Consider the following 25,860-nt stretch of genomic DNA (forward strand, 5'->3'; position numbering starts at 1 on the left):
AGATTGGCTGGGAAGTCACTGGCTTAACTACCCTGCTTTGTAATGGATAGTGCTCTTATTCACTTTATGTTGGGGCATTGGGCAATGTAAGTTTAGTTCATGAAATGTGGTAAGTCTGATTAAACTGAGGGCATCTTTAGTTAGACTCCAGTCTCAGGGAGCTTCCTAAGGCATCTTTCCAAGGCTTCTTTCCAAATCCATTGGTCAAAATCCTATCTCTGAATAGAATGTACATGGGATTGGATTCTTAAGGTTAAGTGTTTGCAAGGATAAGCTTGTTGTTGTTGTTAGTTGTGAAGTCGTGTCTGACCCATCGCAACTCCATGGACAACGTTCCTCCAGGCCTTCCTGTCCTCTACCATCTTCTGGAGTCCATTTAAGCTCACGCCTACTGCTTCAGTGACTCCATCCAGCCAACTCATTCTCTGTTGTCCCCTTCTTCTATTGCCTCCAATCTTTCCCAGCATTAGGCCCTTCTCCAGTGAGTTCTTCCTTCTCATTAGGTAGCCAAAGTATTTGAGTTTCAACTTCAGGATCTGGCCTTCTAAAGAGCAGTCGGGGTTGATCTCCTCTAGGAATGACCGGTTTGAATGCCTTGCAGTCCAAGGGACTCGCAGGAGTCTTCTCCAGCACCATAGTTCAAAGGCCTCAATTCTTTGTCGCTCAGCCTTTCTTATGGTCCAACTTTCACATCCATACATTGCAACTGGGAAAACCATGGCCTCGACTATACGCACTTTTGTTGGCAGGGTGATGTCTCTGCTTTTTAGTAAGCTACCATGAATTTATCTGAACTAAGCTACGCTTCCTTTCTCCAACTGATGCAACAGTTGAAAACTTTCCAATATTGTTTTCTAGGTTGGAATCAGAGTTCTGATCAATCTTCACATGATACTTTGAGTTTTTTGGGTTGGCCTTAAGGTACTTCTTCTACCGGTAAGTTTTTTTTTCTTTCTTTCTTTCTTTCTTTCTTTCTTTCTTTCTTTCTTTCTTTCTTTCTTTCTTTCTTTCTTTCTTTCTTTCTTTCTTTCTTTCTTTCTTTCTTTCTTTCTTAATTCATTTGTCACACATCTCATTTTGAAGTGACTCTAGGTGACCTATAGGATTAAGTATATATTTAACATTTTTTCAGCTCCCCAAATAATAACAAAAACCAAGTATCCTTTAAATTATCTGATCTTGTATTTTAGTGCATGTCAGCTGCTTTGCAATAACAGTATAAAGATATTATTAAAAAATAGCAACAGAAAACTGCATAGGCAGTATAAAATAGTAGTAATTTTATGCTGGGTCTTAGAAATTTAAGAGTAGTTCAATTCCTGGAGAAGAGAATGATCTGTTTGAACTGAACAATGTTTAGCTTACCCAATTTGGCATTTTAAGAATATAAGATGGTAAAATATACTTTTTGTTGCCATTTTCTATTTTGTGAGGTTGATTATAAAGATGGGTTGGATCCAAACTTAATCTTACTAAGAAGAAGTTTACAAGAGTCAGTGATTATTTTAGTCCATCTAATCTACTCTTAAATATTATCAAATCTGAAAAAATAACTACAGGACGTTCCTGTACATGAGGTGGGAAAATAAATAATAAATACATATTTAGTAGGTTTAGATTATTACCACAATCAGATTTCTGAAATATCTACACTCAGCTGTTTGTTTTCAGCTGTAGAAGGACTGAAGGTTGATCATTATTATTGCATGTTTCTTCCACATGTCTCTTTCAGAAGAAATGTATCTGGGCAGCAGGAGTTCAGGTTATTATCCTATCCACTCATATTTTATTTGTATTTATTATACCCATTTTGAGGAAAACTGACTCCATAGTGACTCTGAGCCATCTCCCTAGAAGGCATGCTTCCTATGTCCTATAAGATAATGATGCTTAATTGACAAGACCTTGAGGGTGCCATTCTTGCTGACCTGGTCAGATAGGTGGAAACATAGAAACAGATGGTCCTTTAGATATAACCAGATCCTATGCAAAGCAGGGCTTTATAAGTAATAACCAGCACCTTGAAATGTACTCAGAAGCCAAACGGCAACCAGGGATCATGTGCACATAATGCAACATGCCCATCATTGTCAGCATCACTGCCTTCTGGACCAGATGAGTGGTCTTCAAGAGCAGCCCTATGTCAGGTGCATTGCAGTAATTCCAATGTGAGATGACCAAGGCATCATAGCTCCTAACTGGTGAGGTACTCTGGGGAAAGAGATAATCTCTGGCCCAAAGTCATCTAGACCCGAAATCCCCAACCTTTTGGCCACCAGCGACCGGTTTCATGGAGAGAGATTTTTCCACAAACCGCAGGGTACGTGGTTATGTGTGTTGCCTGCATCGCACGGATGGGGCTTTGCTTGTTTGTGTGGACTGATTTCTGGCATGCCGCGGCCCGTTACTGGTCCATGGACCTGGGGTTGGGGACCCCTGATCTAGACAACTTCAGAGATGAGCATAGATGATCCCTCTAGTCCAACTATTTAGCCACTGCACCACACTGCCTCTGAACAGTTGTCCGTTCTGTTAATTCTGGAACCAAAAGCATGATTAACCATCATATAACCACCGGTAGCATTTATTTGGTTTTAACAAAATTACAATTAAGGACAAAAGCAGGACTGCTTTTTTATGCAGATCATCATGAATACTTGTTCCTCTATTCAATTTTTTTACACATCGAATTTAGAAACTGCCAATTTCACTTACAGAGCGATTCTAGGCAGAGTACAGTTAAAAACATAAAACCATATAAATATTGTATCCCATTAGAAGGCAGTTAAAACAAGAATAGAATAAATAAAAGGGGGAGGTAGTGGCCCTTCAAGCCCCTAACAAATCTCAAGGTTGTGTGCTCCTACGCACACCCCAAGGAAGTTGGCAGAGTTCAGGTCTTCAGGTCTTTGATACTTTATCAAAGTTTCTGAGACAGGCTGCACCCCAAGGGTTGGACTACAGCTCTCATCATCCATATCCATCTACACCAGTTGACTGTTTGATGGGAGTTGTAGTTTAACATTCTGGTGAGCACTTAGTTGAGGAAGATGAACATAAACTCTGTGTGTTCATTTAAAAAAAACAAAATATGAAGATTCACATACTGGGTTAAAAATAAAAATGTTCTTGTGTAAGACCTTGCAGCACATAAAATTCTCCAAAGAACCATTCTTCATCTATTTCTGTTTTGGCACGCCATATTTCACAGGCCTCTTCACATCAGGCGTTGATGATCCGTGTTTTCTGCAAAGCGTTTCTTAGTTTATCCAGTGCTCTGTGGAGGGCAGCTTTCATGTCTGCATTCCTTAGGCTATATATGAAGGGGTTGAGCATGGGGGTGACCACAGTGTACATAACAGTGGCTACCTTGTCCTTGTCCCCAGAATAGGAAGAGAGGGGCCGGAAATAGACCCCAATGGCAGAACCATAGAAGAGGGTCACAACGATCAGGTGAGAAGCACAGGTTTGGAAGGCCTTGCTCCGACCTTGGCCAGAAGGCACCTGAAGCACAACCTGGACGATGCGAATGTAGGAGACAAGGATGAGAATGAAGTTGCCAATAATAATGGTTCCTCCTTCAAAGAAACTCAACATTTCACTGAGGCTCTTATTAGAGCAGGCCATCACCACTAAAGGCTGGAAGTCACAAAAGAAATGAGGTATCTCACGGCGATCACAGAAGGAAAGCCTGGACATCAAGACAGTATGCAAGAGGGCATGAAGATGGGCCAGCAACCATGCCACAAATACCATGATATGACACTGCAATGGTTTCATCAGCACAGGATAGCGTAACGGCAGGCAGATGGCCATAAAGCGATCCAGTGCCATGGCACCGAGGAGGAAGTTTTCAGTGATAGCAAAGGCCAGAAAGAGATACATCTGGACCATGCAGTTAGTGAAAGCAATGTTCTTGCAGCCTGTGCGAAGATTGTGTAGCATCTTGGGAATGGTAGTTGAGGTGAAGCAGACATCCACAAAGGAGAGGTGACTGAGAAAGAAATACATCGGTGCATGGAGGAGCCGGGCATCAGAGCGGATCAAAAAGATGATCAGCAGGTTCCCAGTCACGTTGAGCAGGTAGAGAATGAGGAAGATAACAAAAAGGAAGTGCTCCTGTTCTGGCCGAGTGGATAAGCCGAGGAGGAGAAAGTCAGGGTGGCTGGTATTATAATTTTCACTCTCCATGGACCTGAGCTTAGACAGAGAAAATCAATTGAATGCTAGGAGCAGCGAGACTACCGGTAGCAGTACAGTATCCTTCTCCAGGACTTCTTTTGGCATCAGTTAACCACCCTGGGATATTTGGCTGTTCATTTTTACATTCCAATGTGTGGCACAATAGCAACCACAGGCGAACAGATGTTGGCTGCAAAAATCCAGAAGGCCATCTGATGGCAAAAAGAGATATACAGAAAATTATAACTCTTTGGCATCATTTAGTGATTATCCAGTTTTGTAGCCCAGATTTGTTAACCCTAAAGAAAAAAAACTGTGAATATGTAACACCTCAGAGATGTTATGTACAACATTCTGAATGGGATGGGATGAGATGAAATTAGAATAGAATAGAATAGAATAGAATAGAATGGGATAGGATAGGATAGGATAGGATAGGATAGAATAGAATAGAATGTTTATTGATCTAGTTGTTCAATTATATCAAAAATATAAAACTAATACACAGTGCTTTTTTTTCTAAAAAAAAAAAAGGTGCCAGAACTCACACATGTCATACAACCTGCCTTGCCTACCCTACAAGGTTCCATCCAAAAAAGGTGCCGGAACTCTGTTCTGGGCATTCTATGAGAAAAAAAGTCCTGCTAATACATATATACAAGTAGATACAAAGAAAATAATAGAACATGTTTATAGTAAATTGTCACCCTTACAGTTAACCCCAATCTGATCTCTTTGAAATAGTCTTTGAAATAAAAGTGCAACCATCATAAATGTGAGTCAGTTGTCCAGCCTCCGAGTGTAAATCACATGATCATGGGGATGCTGCCCAATTATTCCACTATGCCTTGTTTTCTCAATAGACCATTTCCCCTGTTCTTCTCTTAATGCTAGACAAGCGCTTTTTATTTACTCTTAGCTACAAATTAAAAAATACAGGTAGTCCTCAACTTACAACCACAATTGAGCCCAAAATTTGTATTGCTAAGTGAGAAATTTGTTAAGTGAATTTTGTCCCATTGTATGACTTTTCATGCCACATTTGTTAAGTGGATTACTGGAGTTGTTAATCTGGCTTCCCCCATTGACTTTGCTTGTCAGAAAGTCACAAAAGGTGATCACATGACTCCAGGACACCGCAACATGAACCAGTTGATAAGCATTCAACATGAACCAGTTGATAAGTCACATGACCATCGGGATGCTGCAGCAGTCATAAGTGTGAAAAATAGTCAAAAGTCACTTTTTTCAGTGCTGTTGTAACTTTGAACAGTCACTAAGTGAACCGTTATAAGTCTGTATGCCTTCTAGATCAGGAGTCCCCAACCCCCATGCATGCCAGCAACTGGTATGTGCATGCCAGCAACTGGTCTGCACAAACAAGCAAAGCCCCATCCGTGGGATGCAGGCAGCACACAAAACCACGCACTCTCCAGTCCATGGAAAAACCTTTCTCCATGGAACTGTTCCTTGGTACCCAAAAGGTTGGGGATCTCTGTTCTAGATGTTTGATCTGCAATCGTTAACAGTTCCAGGTAGTGGTACTGATGGTCAATAATTATGGAGTTGCATTTGCCAATCTCTGGGAAAAAAATAATTTCTGTTTAGGTCAATTCAGGGGTTCTTAGAATACCTTTCCACAGAATTTCACTATAATGCTGCACTCTTCTAAGACATGCACAAAATTGCTCTATTTTATGATCAAGAGGTGCTTTATCTGAAAGAGTGGAATCCTTAGCTCTTTTATTTTCAAAGATGTTAGGAAGGAACAAAGGATATTTATCCCCATTCTTATCTTTTTCAACTTTGCATAAAAAAAAGTATCTGGGAGTGGGTAAAAAAGTTTAAAGGGGAAAATGGCTGGAATGTGTTAAACAATTGTTTTGATATCATTTTGTTCTGATCAGATTTGCAGTTTTCTTTAAGGAAAAAAGGGGCATATTTGTGGGTTAAAAACAGTTTGAATCCCCAACAAGTTTATTGCCTTCTAATCTTTCATGGATCCTTGTTTTCATGGATGAAGCTTATGTGAAAATAGATTAAAGCTTAAGGGATAATAGATTTTCAATCTTTACAGACTTTTGGCCCATTTTGCTGTCCAAGATTAAAAGAGCTCCTTTGGATCTTACATTATGTATGTATGTATGTATGTATGTATGTATGTATGTATGTATGTATGTATGTATGTATGTATGTATGTATTTATTTATTAAAAAAAACCAATTAGACAAAATTATTGTATGTGTGTAATACAGTGGCAGACATGATCTATGAAGGAAACCTCAGGTTTAAAAAAAAAGAAAAACCAAAACAAACCCTTGGTTCTGAATATTAGGTGGGAGGGACAAAAACAAGGTCATAAAGACTTGGAGGATTTTGACCAGCTGAAGTGCGCAGTACATCAAATAAGGAGGGAATTCAGTGAAATAATAAGTATATTGATGAAACAGCTTGGTTTGATAGCAAAGTATATGCAGTGGTGGAATTCAGCCAGTTCGCACCACTTCGGCAGAACCGGTAGCTAATTTTTTGTTGCCCAGGCCCAGAATGGACTTCTGGAAACGGCATCCACACAGAGAACCGGTTGTTCACATATTTGAATCCCACCACTGAGTATATGTAATTGGAAAGATGAGGAAAGAAAGGACTGCAGGGCAATGGGGGGAACCACAGAATGGACTAATCAAAGTGTAACCTGATTAATCAAAGTGTAACGATTGCTCATATTGATTTAGCTTGTAGACTGTCAGCTGCTTTTACCTATTGCGAAGCTGAGATTTTATTACTTTCAATTGGATTTTATTGGTAATCACTTCTGAAGTTTTGGGAAGGAAGGAAGGAAGGAAGGAAGGAAGGAAGGAAGGAAGGAAGGAAGGAAGGAAGGAAGGAAGGAAGGAAGGATCTGAATATCCTCTACCCCAGTATAAGCATTCTTAAAATACAGTTATAGAAATATGTTCATATATTTACAAAGAAGCACTTCAAAGAAATCACTCATCATCAGGATAATGAATCATTTAAGGTTAATAGTGTAAGAAAGAGGGAAAGGAAAATGTATCAAATCCCTCTTTCAATTATTTCAAAAACAAAGTGAAAAGATCCCACGCTTTCTTTCTAATTTACTATTTAATTTCCCTGGGATTCCTTACTTATCAAGTCTTGCTTACCAAAGTCTTTGAGTTCTTGTGATTCTAGAGGTAGGGCATCTAAGAGGTTGCTGCCACTGCTGTTACTTCCAGCTTTGTACCAAATTCAGGCAATGTGTGGAAGCCTCCGTAGAAAACAGAGAGTGTAAGAAGAATGATTATATGCAGGAGCTCATTATGTAGGTAAAATTAAAGCAGAAGACAGAGGCATAGAACCCAACAGGCACTTTGGGTTTTAGAAAGTATATCATCTGGGGACTTGTTAACAAAACAAGATACCATGGATGAAATCTTGCTTCTCCAGATCCTACACATAATTCTCATTGGACTTTTGAGTGGACTGTCTGTTTAATAATTTTCTTTACATAAAACTTTTCAAAAAGTTTTAGTATGAGATCTTTATTAGGCCAGTCCTCCAATCAAACCCATTGAAGATCACAAAATAAGTATGCCATCTTTTCTTGTGAGGTTGAGTTTGTTGATAAAAGGCTTTCCTTCTTGACATTTTTGACATGGACATTTTTTATGGCCAACACTACTACAGTCAACACTTTTTGGCCTCCTTATACTGTAGCTTTTACAGCCAGCTCATAACACAGCTGTGATGGAATTGCTTGCTCACATTTTTTCTAATTTATGTTCCATAATTTCTTTTCCAGAACAGGACAATTCTGAAGGCCTCTCTTATTGTAAAGAATTAATTCATGTCATCCCAGTAATTCCTATGATGAGGAAGAATTAAGAGATACATAATTTACAGACGTTTTGGGGCAATGAGAAAAATCAACCCCCTCCGAAAGAAATTATAGAGAAAATTGGAATTCATGCACATACTAATTTTTCAATACTCTTTATTGATATGAAGAGATTGTTACTTTTTAAAAAAGCACAACTTGTTTCCTTATAAAAGTGTAACACAATTTTACATCTAACAAAATATATAAAGGTAGGTTATTATATACTTACCTACATAATTTTGTGCTTTATTTTTACTTTGTTGTATCTTTCCCATCTTTTTTTGTGTAACATTTTACTTTTACTTTTCCTAACAATGCTTAATAAAAAAAGAAAAAGTATGTTGATATGAAAAGTATATTTCTAAGGCAATATACGAATGTATTGATTTAATATATTTTAATATTTTAAAATGTTTATTGTATGGGACGGCAAATTGTTAAGTTATTCATTTTTCCATTTCAGGAGAAGCAGGCAGGCAAATTATGTATACTGAAAAAAACATCAATATTGGAATAAAATAAAATTATGCATTCTAGATTTGATCTTCGATTGTATTAAATAGAAAGCATAATTTTAAAGGAAATGCTGAGAAAAGGGGAGAAAAAACCCACACAATACGTGTTTCCTGTAAGAGAAATGGTCTAATTTTCTGATTCTGCAATAATACCACAACAGCAATTTTGACAACTTAATGATTTTTAATTTTTATCAGGTTATAATTTTCATGGATTACTAAAAACTGAAAGGTTGCTTGCCTCCCTAACCACTTTTATTTCCCTGTTTGGCATGTGACTATTTCCAAACATATAAAACATTTATTTATTACTTAAGGAGAAAATATTAAGTATTGCTTCATAACTTTTTCTCCCCTAGTCTTTCCAATTTTTGAAAGATAAAAACATCTGTATGTAGGGGAAGGAGGCCACTTTTTTCTTAAAAATTTCAGGGTTTCCTCCCCCACAGGCTTTCATATCTCCAGGCAAGATCTTAGAACAATAGAGGTGGAACCTAAGAGGAAGTTGCTACCAGGCATTGGGGTGACCCTTTTGATAAGATAACATGTCTAATTACTACATAGCAGCTAATTAGATTAAGATTTGGGTAAGGTAGAAAGATTCAGAGGTGCCTTCCAATGCAATGTAAGGGTGGGGAGAAAATAACGTTTAGGTGTCATATTTTCTACAAAATGTTTAATGTGGTTAATTTTGGACCTCATCTCCAGTACATTGAGCTCTTAGAAACATCCCCCAAAAGAGTTTGCTTGCAGAATGAGATTTAGGAGAAATCTGTTGAGAGAAGATTGTTGGAAAATAATCCACAGAGATGAGAAAGGGTGCAGAAGACAGTCTATTCACAGTAACTCAACATGGGCTTGCCAGAGGAGACTTATTTTCAAACACTGACAAAGTGCCACATCCTCACTGTTATCGGTGGCTGCATTTTCCTTCACAATCTCTTTGGGGAATGGGTCATTCCTTATTTGGAGATGAAAAGAGTCAATTTCTACAATTTCAGGGTCAGGTCTATTCAGAGTCTCCAGGCCTCAGTTTGTCTTCCTATCTGTCTTCCCTAGTTTTTCTCCTTTGGCATTATCTTCCTGACAATGTTCCTTGCCATTCAGAAGTAAATGAAGCCAAATAAAGGAGGGAATGCCTAATGCTTTTAGGAAGGAAAGGAATTCGGTTGTGGTGGGACTGGGAAGGAAGAAGACAATTAGTGAAGACAATTAGTCTAGGGAAGGAGATGTGACAACAGAATTTACCAACCCAGAGCAAATTATTCATTAATATTAGGCTATTAATATTATTTATTTCATTAAAACATTTCTAAACTGTCCTTCATTGAGGGTCAAATATAATAAAAAATCTCAATAATAAAAAAGGCAGAAAATGCATAAAATAGCGTTCATCTCAAAGAGCTAAAGATAAAACAGCTTAAAGTTCCTGAGCAAATTTGCTAACTGGAGGGATGTGAATAAGCAGTTACAGAGACACAGGGTTGGGTAGATGATATCACAAAGAGTCACAAGTGGCTAAACAACTTAAGAACAGTCCAGGACAAAAACCCCAACCACACTGGTTTCAGTTGATGTTTAAACATTATTTTCTCTGCATTTGGGCAAGGTTTATTCTCCACTCTGTTTTCCCACTATACTAGCAGCCAACAGTGTTCCCACCCCTCTCCCTAAGACATTTTATAAAAGAAAAATGATCAGAAATGGGGGGGGGGGGAGGTAGGAGGCAGAGAGAAAGAAGGAAATTGAGAATGAGAGCAAGAAAGAGAAAATAGCAGAAAGAAAAGAAAAAAACTTGGGAGAAATGAAGGAAAAAATAAAGACAACAAGAAACATTGTCTGGCTCTAAAAGAAGTTTGGGGATGCTTGCATTTTCCAAAATTATTCTGGACATTAAATTGCTTTCCCACCATAGTTGGCATTGAGACCTTATACAAAAAAGGCATAATTTATGACCTCATATAATATTACAGTAACTAGGCCTCAAACTTTGCACTAATAAAATGATTTTTCTAACATACCTCAAAGGTTCAGGAGTGTTTTTTTTATGCTAAAGATCGATAAAAACTACATAGAAAATGGCTGCTCAAATAGTTGAGAATTAATACACTTTTTGTAATGCTGTCTGGAATAAAATCCAAGACATGAATTGAAGACTTTGTGCTTTGCTTATCTAACAGCCAACATTTATGGCCTGTTGAGCCCAGAGACCTCATCTCTTGTTGGGTTCACACGCCAAGCCAGAATTGATTTGCTTTTAGCGTAAGGTGTTCAGTGAACTCAGTCATTATGGTTTACAAAATCACTGTTTACAACTTCTTGTGGCTTATTTCACTCTGTGGTTAAATAATGGTTTAGTGCAATGCATGGACCTTGACTCACTTTGGACATCTCTCTAAAATGTTATCTCCTCAACAATTTGTTTTGGGGGGCATCATCTAGCTGCACCTAACAATGGTACAAACATACTCATATTTTTCTGCCATAATCCGGATGCTGCCTTTCTTTATCCCCAACCCATATCCGAGACATCAATCACTGCACCATTGGCATTAAAATGATGGGTTCCCCCTTAAACCAGCAACAGCCCATGTCAGTTTCAAGGTGTGCAAAATCAGTAATGCTTCCAGTCAGCAGGGAAGTCAGGTGACTCTAAGGAGTTGGGACCAACTGGGCCTTATTGCAGCATTTCTATTGGTCCCTTCAGACTGCAGTGGCCATAGTCCTTTCCTTCACTCCTTGGGCACTCTTTCCTCTTGCTCTGGGGAGCCAGAGAGGCCTGTGACAGGATCTTTTTCTTGGATAATAAAGGGCAAGTTAATAGTGGTAAAGATTAACTAAAGCTCCCCAACTCAGATAACTGGAGTATAGCACAGAGCCCAGCTGCACAAAGTCTTGAAAGGAGAGATAGGGGTCTGTCTGGAGATTTGTTGAGTAACTTACTGGAAAAGCCAAAGTTGGCTATATACTGTTATAGCTAAATGCGACTGGTGGGTAGTAAGAGTTTTTCATCATGCTCGGGTGAATTCTTATAACTATGAAAAAGTCCTGGGTGGCCAGATTCACATATATTATTATGCCATATAGACCATACTGAAAACCCACAATGACTGATTTTACATAACCTGCTAAATAAAACCAGACCAAAAGCAGTATAGCTTAATAGAGTGCTCTAGCATGTGATTGCAATATGAATCGATGCATCTATTGGCTATTGAAATAGTAGGAAATGTATAAACTCTCATGATTGAAGATAAACAGAAATTAGTTTCATTTTGTTTCTTTTCTATATTTTTTTCTTTGTCTGCTAATACAAAATTATTTTACAAAAAACATCATCCTTTCTACCGCCTCTACATATTGAAACACCAGGATCTCAGAAGTGGAAGCTTAGTCCTTCACAATCAGGAGTTTAGGTATAAAAATATTTTTGGTAAATCTCATTGCCTTTTTGTCATTGCCCTTCATCACCTGTCCTGGAGTTGGCCTATTCTGCAACTACTATTGCCTTTGTTTCAAGTCACTGCTGCTCTCTCAATTTCCTTCCAAGGTTACAGTCTAACCAGTTTTGGAAATCTATGGCTGTCCTTGTACGGTATCAGAATAAAAGAGGAAATATCATTTCACATCAGCCCAGAGCAATTATTTCACTTATGATTGAGGAATGAGACAAAGATAAGATCATACGGACATGTTGGAAAAAGATAAATTACCAGGTCATGTTTATGCCATGGTTAGGAAAAGGGAGAGGACCTTTGTTTGACTTCCATTTTGGGGAATTCAGTTCTGGGGAAGCCCAAAAATCTTGCATAATGCTTCCTATTCTGGGAAGCCTTGGTCAGTGGGTGGGTAATAGATTGTGTTTCATGGAGTCCTGCTATTGATCATTAGACTATGGCATCTCGGTGATTTACAGACATTATTATTCTACGGATAGTTTGCATCAGAAAAGTCTGATTCTATTTTCCCAGCAATATCCCAAACCACATTTTGTTCTGCTCTCCCAACATTGACTATCCATTAACTATCTTCAGCCTATCCAATAAACAAGAAGAGAAACCATAGAATATTTTGAGAGAATTTTCTGGGAAGATTTAAGATTAAGCGGGGAGGCAGGCCAAAATTTATTCTCCAGTTATCATCATTTATTTTATTTTCTATTAATAAAAGATGATGATTTATTATTATATAGAAAAGGCCAAGTGCCACATCTATCCTGAGACTAAAATTCACATAGCACCTGTGGAAAATTTAGTCTTGGTTAATTGAGTCTTCTAAGTGTAACATGTAATTTCCTACTGCACTGCTAAGATCAAGAATGGGAAGCAAGTAGATAGAAATCTAATAGATTGCAGAATAGTTGAATTAGATCAATTAGATCAACGGGGATTTCATCTCTCCTTTGTTTAATGATCACAAATCAAACTGCAGTCTATGACTTGCCTCATGCTCTGCCATAATTTGATACCTTATAGTGGCTGATTATAGATGTACTGAGTAATAAATCACATCAGTTATGAGTGTGGGAATCCAGCTACTGTCTGCCATGACCTGTATTGTATGATATTCTTTAAACTTTAGTCTTCACAATCTTAACTATTTTATAGTCTTCCCACATACAGTTTCTTCCAGTGTGTAAGCTTGGCAATGCACAAGGCCTCTGACCTCTGACAGATACCATATAGTACCTCTTTTCAATTGGTGGAAACCTGCAATTCCAGTTAAGAGAAGAAGGAAGTAGATCCTGTCAGCTTGCTTATCCATAATAGGGATCTCTCTCTATTACAGGCATATAATTATGAGGAGAAAGGAAAGACCAGTTGGAAGTTGGGTTTCAGAAGAAACAAATGAGCAATATTGTGAAAATGGCACTTATGTTCAAAGAAAGGACTGGAAAAGTCTCAGGTCCAAGGGAATGGGTAGGAAGTGCTCTTACTCCTTTCAGATTTTCCAAGACTGAGGAAAGAGGTGTGTTTGTGTGTGTGAAGAACACATGTTAGCATTTTGCACAGGGCTTCAAAATGCTTCAACCAATCCTTCCCTTGACAAACCTGCTATGAATACTTTTAAGCAGAGCATTTCACATCAGCCCAGCCCAGGATGAGTGATCTGGTGCATATGTGGTCTGTTCCAAAGAAAAGGAGGACCCACTTGAGACTTCCACAGAAATCCCAATTCCATCTCTGACTCAGTGAGGAGTGTAAGTTCTCCCCCTACTGTCTTGTCTTTGAAACAATCTGTCCTTCAGAGCTCATTCTCTCCCCCAGTAAAAAAAAACAGACAAGAATCCATCCACTATCAGATGGATGTTAGTTCAAGCATTGTTGTTTGGGCATAGTAGATGGCTATCCTTAGCCAATCTTGAGGGATGAAAAGTTAAACAGGGTTGAACCTGAGAAGTACTTGGGTGAGAGACTACCAGGAAATTAGGGGTTGGTTTGGAAGGCTGGGTGAGCCAGTTTGGTGTAGTGATTAAGGAATTAGGCTAGAAATCAGGAGACTGAGTCCCCTGAGGCACAAAACCAGCCACTTTGTCTCAGCCCTGGGAAGGAGGCAATGGCAAACCACTTTAAAATCTTTCCAAAAAAACTTAGAGACTTGTCCAAGCATCCCCAGGAGTCAACACTGACTCAAAGATTCCTACACACATATACTCTGGAAAGTTGGGGGGGGGGGGAAACAGGAGAAGATAATGGCAAACTACTTCTGTCCTGTTGTCAAATAAACCAGTTGCATGCAAATCTGAGTATATTTAATATTTTCTATTCTTTGCTTTCAATAGAATTAGACTCTTCCTGGAATCTTTATCTACTGCCACCTTTCTGAGTGAGTCAGGATCCCAGAAGACTTTGATAACTCTTTGACCAATTTCTTTCAACCCAGGGTCTCTCTAAGTGTGGGATCTCTCCTATTATAGCAGATGAAGACTGCTTTATTTTGAGGACATGAGCCACGGTGGCGCAGTGGTTAGAACACAGTATTGCAGGCTAACTCTGCTCACATTGCCAGGAGTTCGATTCCTTTGATCCTCACCGGCTCAAGGTTGATTCAGCCTTCCATCCTTCTGAGGTCAGTAAAATGAGGACCCAGATTGTTGGGGGCAATATGCTCAGTTTATAAACTGCTTAGAGAGGGCTGTAAAGCAATCTAAAGTGGTATATAAGTCTGCTATTTCTAGTGCTATTGAAGAAGCCACCTTAGTCTGAGGGAAACAACTCCTGCTGCAAATTCCTTCCTCAGCAAGTGGCAGCACCTGGTTGGCCTTGTGGGCTTTGCCTTGTCCTTGCATGGAAGATATCTGTGGAACAACAGGGATATAGGCTAGATGGGAAGTCAGCTTTCAGGAAGAAGACAATGGGCATGTCCACCATGAACTTACCAGGAACTGTATTCTTATTTATTTATGAAATTTATTTGCTGCCCGTCTACTTAAGTGTTCTACTTAAAGCAGGTTTTATTTTCCTTTATTTTAAAAGCAAACAGAATATAAGCTTTCTCGGTACGGTCTCTTCAATAGGAAAAAAAAACACGAGTTGCTGGAAGGGTAAAATTGGACTCAGCATTATGCTTAGGTATACTGCGTATGTGTTTGCAAAATGCACTGAACTGTGGCCAAACCAACCGCCTTATCATTTAGCATGTATTCTTTTTGAGGGAACAGGGGAAATAAAAAATGCAGTTAAAATAAAGGACAGCTTTATAGACGAATGAATACAGTAATTAGACAGCAATCTCAGTTGTAATAAAGCTAATGGCAGAGATGGCTGCAGTGATTATAATTATTTTCCTTTCATTGATTAGCACTCTCTCTTTTGACCATTAGGATTCTGGCAACCACATTCTGGAGCTGTTACTGGAGACCATCAACATCTGAAACCTGAAACTAGGAGTCCTGTTCGGCTAAACTGTTAAATGATGGGCCAAATGTAAAATGGCAGTCACATAGAGGTGTCTCATCCCATGCAATGTTGTGCCGCTTTTGTGAGAAACTTCCATACAGTAGGCCTCTTCTCATGGATATTACCTACCACTTTTCATTACACATGTGAACACTGTCCAAGATCTCCTCTCCTAAAATTGTTATTGAGAGGAATAGATTCCTCTCACATGCTAAAACTTTCCTTTCTTAGAATTGTTTTGTTACTGTTTAGTGTCAGTCAGTCCCTTGGGTTTCACTCCCTCAAGACTAGTTAAGTTCTTTGTTTTCTATTATTCCAAATATTTGTCAACTTCTTTCGGAAAGTTTTCTCATTAACTTCCTGATTTTTTTTTCTGACATAATTGTCTGGCAAGAGAGTAGGTCACTTAGGAAATCTAATAACAAATGAGGTTGATTAAAGAGTCACTCCTTAAGGATCTAATTAATAAAGATTCTACTGTAGTCCCAGCACCAAGAGATGTTTTACTGTTTGCAGCAATTCTACATAAAACAAAAATCTTCTCTGAAGTTCACCTGGCACTGTAAAACTTTTTGAGCCAGAGATTCTAAAAAAGCAATTAAGAAGTTCTATCCAAAAGTGGTCAGAAAAGGAAGTTTACAAAGCCTGTGTCCTTTTCTGAGGACGCTGATCATGATTTCAGCAAGATGGTTATTCCCTCATCTCCCAGAGCTCTAAACCCATTGGAGATCACTGCCATGCTGGAGCACTAGTGGGCTATCTCAAGTCCTCACCTTGTCCGTAACGGGATTATATAGAGCCGGTCAAAATGCTGGCTCTTCATTCTGCTACAGTTGTTGGAGATGGAGCCATCTTCAGTTTGCCATTTCTTCCCTGGAAGTTCTGCTTAGCAAAATAAGTTTTAAATACAGGTTTAAGGCCTTAACATTGTTTTGGAATGAACAGCCACAGGGTCATTCATTCATTCAATGTATATGACTTTGAAAACAGTTTGAAAATAGACTAAGGGCTCTGATGAATGTGAAATAAAATTTTGGAATTAGAAGAATTATATGTCCCTTCCTGTGGATAAATGCTTTTGTTTTGAATTATCTTTAAAAAAATGATAGGATGAGACTTTGAAGGCCGGACACTGAAGGGAAGCAAAAGGAACCAAGATTACAATTAAAAGAGAACAACATTTAAATCTGATTTATTGATACAGAATGGAGCAAAATATTTTAACATTGGGCATATTGAAGGATGTTCTGGAACAATGGAACCAGAGGTTAATTTTAAGAGTGCCTGCCTCTATAGATAGGGCAGAAATTTTGCAGTTATTTTATTTATATAGCATATTATTCTATAACCTCATTTATTGTAGGCTGGATGTAAAAATCAATACCAAATTCTTGTAATTAGGGCTATAGCAGTCTTAGGCTTATATCCACAAATCAGAACAGTTTTAAATTGTTGTACTGTAATGTTTTACAGTTCTTTGTGTTTCTTATGGGTTTATCCATAGTTATCAAGCTTAACTTCTTATGGAATTTAATTTAATTTTAAAAGATTGTACATTTGTAAGTTTTTTTCCTATGCCATTGTTTTATTTTATTAATACAATATATACAATATAATACAATTCTAGTCTGTGACCAAAATAAAAGCAAGCAAGCAAGCAAGAAACCATAATAGTGGTTTCATATAAAGCCAACACTAAATGTATCATATTCAGTTTAATGTAACATAAAATGACCAGTTGAAACTTACAGCAAGCGTTAAGGCTGAATGTGGATTTGAATCTGATTCTTATCCAGTGCTCTGATCACTATTCCAAGAGCTTTCCCAAAGCTTCATCAAAGCCTTATTTGTTGACTTTCCAACAAGTATTTGGAAAAAAGTAAAAAAGTAAATAAATAAAAATAAAAACAAAATAAAAAAGTAATAAATTGAAATATAAATTGAATCAGAAAACAATAGTTAACAAATCATGTGGTTGTCCTCGTATAATATGATAAGCCAACCTCCCCTCTATCTCTCCATCCATCCATCCATCCATCCATCCATCCATCCATCCATCCATCCATCCACCCACTATATATGGCCACCTACCTATCTAAGAATTCTGGGCAAGTGTACAAATGTCAAAAAAAGAGTTACATTAAAACAAAAAATAGGCTCAGTAAAATACAAATCACTGGTCACATACACCCATCACCCATTCCAGAGTCCCCAAATTAACAATGTGCCCCCAATGCTGGGTTTTCCTGGTCAATAGAGTAAGGGCTGTTTACATTTTGGAGAGGAGTCTGTTCCATGATATACCTAGGTTTATTTGGGCTTGGTTTGTGGTTGGTTACCAGTGATTAACACTTGTAAGATCACAGTAATTAAATGTGTCTTTTAATTTTAAACATACTCAGTTTCTTTAAACTTCCTTAAAGGAAGTGTGCATATGTGTGTATAGATTCACTTCTTGTCTGAATTATTCTATCTTAATACTAAATTAAATTCCCAGATCAAACTGATCATATCATGGGGCTACCATATATGGGATGCAAGCTGGGAGAGCTCTATTATTGCAATCTATAAGTATTGTGCAGCTGCTTCATACCATGCTCATCTCTACCTTATGTTCTGTTAAAATCCAGGTCAAAATTCCCTGTATATTATTGTTAAGCCACATATCCTGCAGTTATTATATGGCAGAGAAGAAACTTCAGTTTAAAAATGTTTGCAGAGAGCAGTGGAGTGAAGTTGGACTCCAAAAATGTGAGAGCACCTCAGGCCTTAAATCTGGATGGTTCTGAGAAGTCAAAAAGATGTCCCCTTTAACTGTATAACAAGCATCTGAGTACAGACATTGTCTTTTAGTGGAGACTGTTCAATGACGATATAAGGCCATTCCAATAATCCAGCTGAAATTAATTTAGAACCTTCTGAATCCATCTCCTTCTGAAAAAGGGATGAACATGGTTTTAAAAATAAAGCAAGCAAAGATTCACTTTAGAGAAGTTCTGTACAGTGTCATACTCTACTGTAACTATAAAGCACAGACACTCAAGAGGGCACTGTTGTTCTATTCAAATTTTGCTGAAATCTCATTTTGATTAAAATGGGCCACTGCTAACTCTTATCTTATTTGAATTTCAGAGAAGATAGAGATGAAAGGTCTGAGATAATGCTTCCCTAGACATACCTGGTTCTTTTAAAAAGTATTGGCCATATCCAGTAGTATTAGGGTTAACAAGATGGGCAGCACATGAATCTAATAAATAAATATTAAATAAGTCCCGGTGGAGCTATGTCCCTTTATGTGTCCATGTGCAGTTTCATTGAAAAAAAGAAGAAGACATTTTTGAGCTGAGAGCTATTTCTTACAAGTGAGAGAAGCTCATTCAATGATCAAACTCTAGCTACATGGGGTCCAATTTTCTGTTTGCAGAATCAATCGTTTGGAGCTTGAGATGATGATGGTTTGAAAAATGCTATTTGTCTTATATAATACAGTAACGGAATGAGATAAAGCATGCTGGGCTACTGTGAGCTATCCAAAGAGAATAGCCTGGCTCAGAAATTGAATTATAGTTTGTTTAGTCATATTTGCTGAACATTGGCATTTGTGCAACCTGGTAAGCCGTGGATCACATAACACTATGCCATAATCTATGGCTTCCAAATTACAACGACTGTGCTCATACAGCTGGCTCAGGAATTCTGGGAGTTGAAGTCCACGAGTCATAAAAGAGCCAAGATTGCCTACCCCTGAGCTAGCCAAAGGCAAATAAGACCCTTTATAAGATAAATTGCATACCAATATTTTTTCATTGTTCTATAATACAGTTTCTATAATACTGTATTGATCTACCATCTATTTCAGGAAAGAGCAATCTTAACTACCTAGCTACTAGCCTCTTTTCTGCTTTGAGGTCTACAACTCTTTTTACTATAATATTGGGTGTTAAATAAGAAAAAAATCATATTTGTTAATAACTTTTTCACTAGGAGGCAAGGGTGGGTGCTAAGAGGCATAGCTGTCTTTGCAATATTCTTCAATCTGCCTCCCTATCCCAAATCTAGAGACATGATACAGTTAATCCTCGACTTACAACAGTTCATTTAGTGACTGTTCAAAGTTACAACAGCCCTGAAAAATGTGATTTATGGCTGTTTTTCACAGTTACGACCTTTGCAGCATCCCCATGGTCACGTAATCAAAATTCAGATGCTTGGCAATTAGTTCATATTTATGACGGTTGCAGTGTCCCGGAGTCCTGTGATCACCTTTTGTGATTTTCTGACAAGCAAAGTCAATGGGTTACTAACTTATCAAGTGCAGTGATTCACTTAACAACTGTGGCAAGAAAGGTCATAAAATGGGGCAAAATTCACTTTAAAATGTCTCACTTAGCAACATAAATTTTGGGCTCAATTGTGTTGTAAATTGAGGACTACCTGTATAACCCAACATCACTTTTCATAGTGGCTTCACCTCTGAAACGTGCTTTCAGCCAGGGCTGCCAGAATCTTTCTTTGCTGCCTAACTGGTCTATTTTGCATAGTGAGTTGTTTGAGAGTTTGGATGTCAGAAGCCAGTTTCAGCCTTGGGATGATCCTATATTCTTGAGGCTTGCAGTAATTGATCAGAGGAATAACACTTTTGTGGGTCGAGGTCAGCTGAATGAAGAATAGGAGATTTTTTTGCTTGTAGATGCATGGCCACCATCAACAACACTCACTGAAGCATCTTGGCCAAGGAAACTTATTTGTGCATCTTCCTGATTTTCTAGCCTTTTTGGAACATTAACGGAAGTCACTCCAAATCACGAAGGGTGTGAAGCCCTGGGGAGCTGCATTTTCCATAGGAGAGCCAGCAGATACATAAAGAAAAATAATGGGGAAAGGAACTTTGAAATGTGAATGAGTTAAGGATTTATGAAATAAATATTTGGAGGCATTGTGCTTTCCATGACTCACTGTTAATAAGCTCCCCCATTTTCTCAATGTACCAGCTGCAGTCTCATATGGAGAAAATTTTCCAGTTTACTGAATTGGTTGCAGGTTTATGCAAGCAACGTTGTCTTCACGGCAGGGCAACTCGTAGTTATCTCTGTTTCTACTTGTTTAGAACTCATTTAATCTCTCGTTTAAACTCTCCATTTAATCCTCCAGGGAAAGATTGAAGGTCCAAGCAGAAGAAGAACATCATGGCTTCAAAATCTAGGGGACTGGTTTGGACAAAACTCAGCAGCACTTTTTCGTGCGGCTGTTGATAAAGACAGGATCGCCAACATGATCGCCAACGTCCGATAACGGATATGACACAAAAATAATAAGAAGAAGAACTCAGTGGGGAGAAATGGGGTCTGCTGCTGGGAATTTTTTTTAGGAACAGAAGAATTCTTGTAGCCCATTGACCCATTAAGGTAGAAGAATGTCTTGCCTTATTTAATATATTTCCTTAAAAACAAAATCTGTTCTTAGAAATTCTTACAAACAAAAGAATTCTTAGAAACAGAAGAAATCTTGAAGCCCGTTGAACCATTATGGTAGAAGAATGATTTACTTTATTTTATTTCCTTAAAAGCAAAATCTGTTTCACCCACGAATCACTCAGGGCAATTTCAGAATTTTTAAAACATGCATAATTATATAAACTATATAATTATAACTGTGTATATTATCCAATAAATGTGGAATTATTGAAAAATGCAAGTCCTGCCCTCCTGGCATATATCATGTGGGACAATTTGCTTTTGAAATAGTTTACTGATATTCACCTGTAAAGATGACTAGAATTTGCTGCAAATAATTCATTATTAATCTGGGAAGGTCAGCTTAGATATGCTGAGAAGAGAGTAATGGTGGCAGATGACTTCTTTTTCTGTCTAATCTTCTGAGGAACCATATTCTTATATTCAGAGTCATTTTCCTTATTGGTAAAAATATATATGTAAATATCCTATTTGATATTGTGTAAATTACTCTGAGAATCAGGGAATGATAGCGTTGAAGAATAAATAAATAAAAATCTATGCACATATAATGAGCAAATAAAATATCTAGCTGGCTTTCAAGGGGAGAGAGCACTCCATATTGTTACATACAAATGAATAAAGGTGATATTTCTGCTCAGATTCATAGAAATATGATGAGGATTCTGGTCTCAAGGCCTATTTAAGGAATGCTGGGAGAAAAGGTACTCCTTTTCCAACCCACTTTTACACGAGCATGGTACTGATTTATACTCCAGAATTAGATATTCCAACAGCTGAAAATGCATTTCTGTTGTACAGGGATCTTTCCTGGTGGCAATAAAGGCCTTGCAGGACCATAGGCATGAAATTTCCTTGGATCCTTCAAGAAATGGAAAGGAAAGATTGAGCAGAGGAAGTGGGAACAACCTTAAAAAAAGCCTAACCTACTAATTAACCAAATCCTCATTGTCCCAAATGGCTAGTCTTCCAAATGACTGACAGCATTGTCTAAAGGATGAGCACAGTCATACCTACGGTATGTCTAATTAGACTAACCTCTTCCATCTGGTACCCTTCAAAATTGGTAGGCTGAACTCTACCAACCGTTTACTTACTGGTCCTATGTGCCTGGAAAATTCTGGTGATTGATATTTGACGTCGGAGAAGCCTTCACTGAAACAATGTCTCTATTGTATTCTCCTGTTTCTGCTTCAGGGTTACCCTCCTATCCCAGCTACAGTACAGTATATGCTTTCATCTGTTAAGACATAGGTTGGGAGTTCAGCTAGCGCAGGGGTGTCAAACTGCCAGCCTGCGGGCCGGATGCATCATTGCAAAACCGTGCCCACCCCATTGCTGGCAATGGAAAAAAAGTTGCAATACGTCATGACACATCACGTGACGTTGCGAGTTTGACACCCCTGAGCTAGTGGTTGTACAGTGGGTCTGGGGATTTCACATTAAAGAACCTCAACAATCCTGTAGCTGTTTCTTTAACAAGATCCCTGTAGAGTTCTGCCCTCTTGCTGTTTTCTTCCATGGAAACCAAAGCTCACACCACTGACATTCTTACCCAGTTTCACACCACCTTTATATTCTCTTCTTTTTTCTTTTCTGGGCAATGAATGAAACAGAGGTCCATTTGTGCAAGATGTTCCTCTCCACTGAACACCTCCATGGTTGGTGAGGTTTTTATGTCTATTTTGTATGACTTTCAGTGCTAAGAAAGATGGTTCTCCAACCTTAGATCTTCTGACCTGGCATGCTTTTTTCTCTCTCTTTTCCATCTTCTTTTACAGGTAGCAAGAAACACTCGTTTCTGTTTCACCATTTACTTCAGATGGAAATCCAAATCCTCTTTCCTGACCATTTCTACCATCTCTTGATGCTTTGCCTCCATGTTGGAGAGCTCTACTGATTTTGCTTTTTTGGCAGTTCCTTTCATTTGATCATCCAGCAAGCAATCTCAGACTGCTGAGATTCAACAAAGTGAGACTAAATCTTTCCAGTAATTTTCTCAGATGTGTTGATGTTGTCTGTTTAATGATACAAAATGAAAGCTTTGCAGCAAATGAACAAAATTCCCAACCAGATATTATATTTCAGAAACCAGTGATTAATTTTCATGAACTGAGATCCAGTGAGCTATCTTTAATCAAGATTGCCCATGAAGTTTACAATCCCTACGTTTTTTACAATAAATGCTTTCATGTTTGTCCTTCTCACAATGCGCAAGCCCCTTCTGTATTATAGGGGTATCATGCTGAGTTAATTTGGCATTATCCCTCTGTCAAATCTCTGCACATACTATAGTATTAAATGAGAGCTTTTAGTTTTCAGGAAATAAAATAGCTGTTTACATCTGGAATATTTTCCTTATTTGGATAGAAACTCCACGCTGTTTTTCTTAAAATCCACACCTTACTGCAGGGGTCTTCAAACTTGGCCCTTTTATGACTTGTGGACTTCAACTCCCAGAATTCCTCAGCCAGGCACGCTGGCTGAGGAATTCTGGGAGCTGAAGTCCACAAGTCATAAAAGGGCCAAGTTTGAAGACCCCTGCCTTACTGTATCTATAAAGATGGGGTTTGAAACAAAGTAGGAAAAACTGTAAGATGGAAACTTGGCATGCCTTTCCCTCTGCTATGGAACAGAAACACCATCCTGATTGGGGCAAAAATCTGCACCTGATTTTCTGTAAAAATGAAAATGCCCCATTTAAAAGTGTGAAGAATATTACATGGAGTCAGATCAATCAGACATACAGGAAAATAAAGGCCATTTGCAAATGTGAAGCTTTTCACCAAGACTGAAATAGTTAACTTCCTAAGTTGAGCTCCAGTCATGAATTTGATTGTAGTATGCCGTTGTTTATTTCAGTGGATTGATTCCTCTATTATCTACCTGATTCCAGTTTGCACTTGTTCCCTTTAAAGTCACCGTGCAAGGCAGAGTTGTCCTCCTTACAGAACCTAATGACATACAACTTCCTCCTTTTCATATCATGCATCCACTGAGATTGATGAAAGCTCATTTCATTGGAATGTGATAGGTTTAGAATTCGATGCCTAGCCTGTCTCCAAATATGTTCTACTAACTTTTTTCATCTCCAGTCATTCCAGCAGGATCATATTGGCTCAGACTGAGTTTACATTGTACCTATAGAATGACTGAATTAAAAGGACATTCGCTCACTGTTTTACATAGGAGTGTTGCAGAACCTGAGGTAGGGCACCAGTATTTGTGCAGGACAGAAAGAATCCAACCTGAGGGATGGTTAGTGAAGAACTGAGATTTAAGGAAGTCAATGATACGGGTAGGCAAAACACACTACCTTACTAACTATACCATTCCAGGAGGCGAGTCAGAGAGCAAGTGCACTGTATATGCATGCCTGAAAACAAAAGCAGAAAGAGATAATCTGAGATTATAGTCTCATAGACAAAGAGCCAGTAGAGTGATAGACAAAAAAAAAAGGGAACACAGAGTAAATTGTTAATTTACTGCCCCTTGGAATCAGCAGGTTGTGAGGTGCTGAACAGTCAGTGCCACTTCCAGCAATACCCAGTGAGGGATGATAGCCCATGAGATTATTTAGTATTACATTCATGAAACTGAAGGAGCGATGATATAATCCCATTTACTCTCATTTTCAGATGAGCCATGGACACAGAACCAGAGAACAACACCAACTTTGCGGGATTCATTCTCCTGGGTTTCTCTACCTCACCAGAGTTCAGGGGACTTCTCTTCCCCTTCTTCCTCTGCATGTACCTGCTTAGCTCACTGGGAAACCTCTTGATCCTGCTGCTGATCTTCTTCAATAGTGACCTTTTTCACGCCCCCATGTATTTCTTCCTCAGTCATCTATCATTGGCTGACCTGGGATTCAGTTCCAATGCTGTACCCAAGATGTTGCAAATCTTGGTCTCCCAGAAAAACACCATATCCTATAGTGGATGCCTGAGTCAAATGTATTTCTTTGTGGTCTTTTGTACCAGTGATAACTTTCTCCTTGCCTCCATGGCATATGACCGCTATGTGGCTATCTGCCGACCACTTCATTATTCTATAATCATGAGCCACAAGCGTTGCTTGATTTTGGCTGCTGTGTCTTGGCTCCTCTCTTTTTCTCAAGGCCTATTATATGTATTTACAATAGCTAATTTTTCTTTCTGTGGCTCTCGGGAGATCCCCCATTTCTTCTGTGACCTCCATCCTTTACTCAAACTTTCCTGCTCAGACACCTCTTCTGCTGAAGCGCTGCTCATGATTGAAGGTACTGCAACCATGCTTGGGCCCCTTATACTCATCCTTCTCTCCTACATATTGATTATATTCAAGGTGTTGAAAGTTCCTTCAGCTTCTGGGAAGTACAAAGCCTTCTCCACTTGCACTGCACACATCACTACTGTTGCCTTGTTCTATGGGACTCTGATTAGCACCTACATCCGCCCATCCTCCACGTATTCTGGCTCTAGGTTGAGAGTGGCTTCAATATTCTACACTGTGGTGATCCCTATGCTCAATCCTTTCATATACAGCCTGAGGAATAGTGGGATTCATGGGGCCATGAGGAAATTTCTAAGGGTTTGGGTGCAGAAGAGGGGAATCAGAGCAGAACTGAGAGTGCCACATAGTAAACCTGGAGCCAGTTTGGAAAACAATGGCTGCCAGTAAAATGATATATGATGATCTTTAACCTTCATAATATTCCACACTATTTACTATGTCCTGTGGGTAAAGTTATAATCTCTTAATATCTCCTAAGATTGTGTGCCATTATAAAATGAGAACGTTGAAACTCTAAAAGCTCAGCTGCATGACCTGAGCTGCATATAATTTATGTACGTATGGGTTACTTTAAGTGGTTTGTACTTCTATACATTTTGCCAGCATTACTCTTTTAGATTTAAATGGATTAA

At 38.5% G+C, this 25,860-nt stretch overlaps 2 protein-coding genes across 2 annotated transcripts; one reads left to right on the top strand and one right to left on the bottom strand.

Moving 5' to 3' along the window:
• Positions 1-794: 794 nt before the first annotated feature.
• Positions 795-4,191, bottom strand: LOC107300099 (olfactory receptor 1L4-like). The gene is made up of 2 exons (XM_015829445.2): positions 3,256-4,191; positions 795-818 (listed from the first exon to the last, which is right to left on the bottom strand). The coding sequence occupies exons 1-2, from the start codon at positions 4,189-4,191 to the stop codon at positions 795-797; spliced, it is 960 nt and encodes a 319-aa protein (XP_015684931.2).
• Positions 4,192-15,687: 11,496 nt separating this feature from the next.
• Positions 15,688-25,615, top strand: LOC107300109 (olfactory receptor 24-like). The gene is made up of 2 exons (XM_015829455.2): positions 15,688-15,740; positions 24,592-25,615. The coding sequence occupies exon 2, from the start codon at positions 24,599-24,601 to the stop codon at positions 25,613-25,615; it is 1,017 nt and encodes a 338-aa protein (XP_015684941.1). The 5' UTR covers positions 15,688-15,740; positions 24,592-24,598.
• The last annotated feature ends 245 nt before the right edge of the window (positions 25,616-25,860 follow it).

The sequence above is a fragment of the Protobothrops mucrosquamatus genome, unplaced genomic scaffold (genome assembly GCF_001527695.2).
Source record: "Protobothrops mucrosquamatus isolate PMUCROS unplaced genomic scaffold, P.Mucros_1.0 scaffold_234, whole genome shotgun sequence".
In the NCBI taxonomy this organism is placed as follows: Eukaryota; Metazoa; Chordata; class Lepidosauria; order Squamata; family Viperidae; genus Protobothrops; species Protobothrops mucrosquamatus.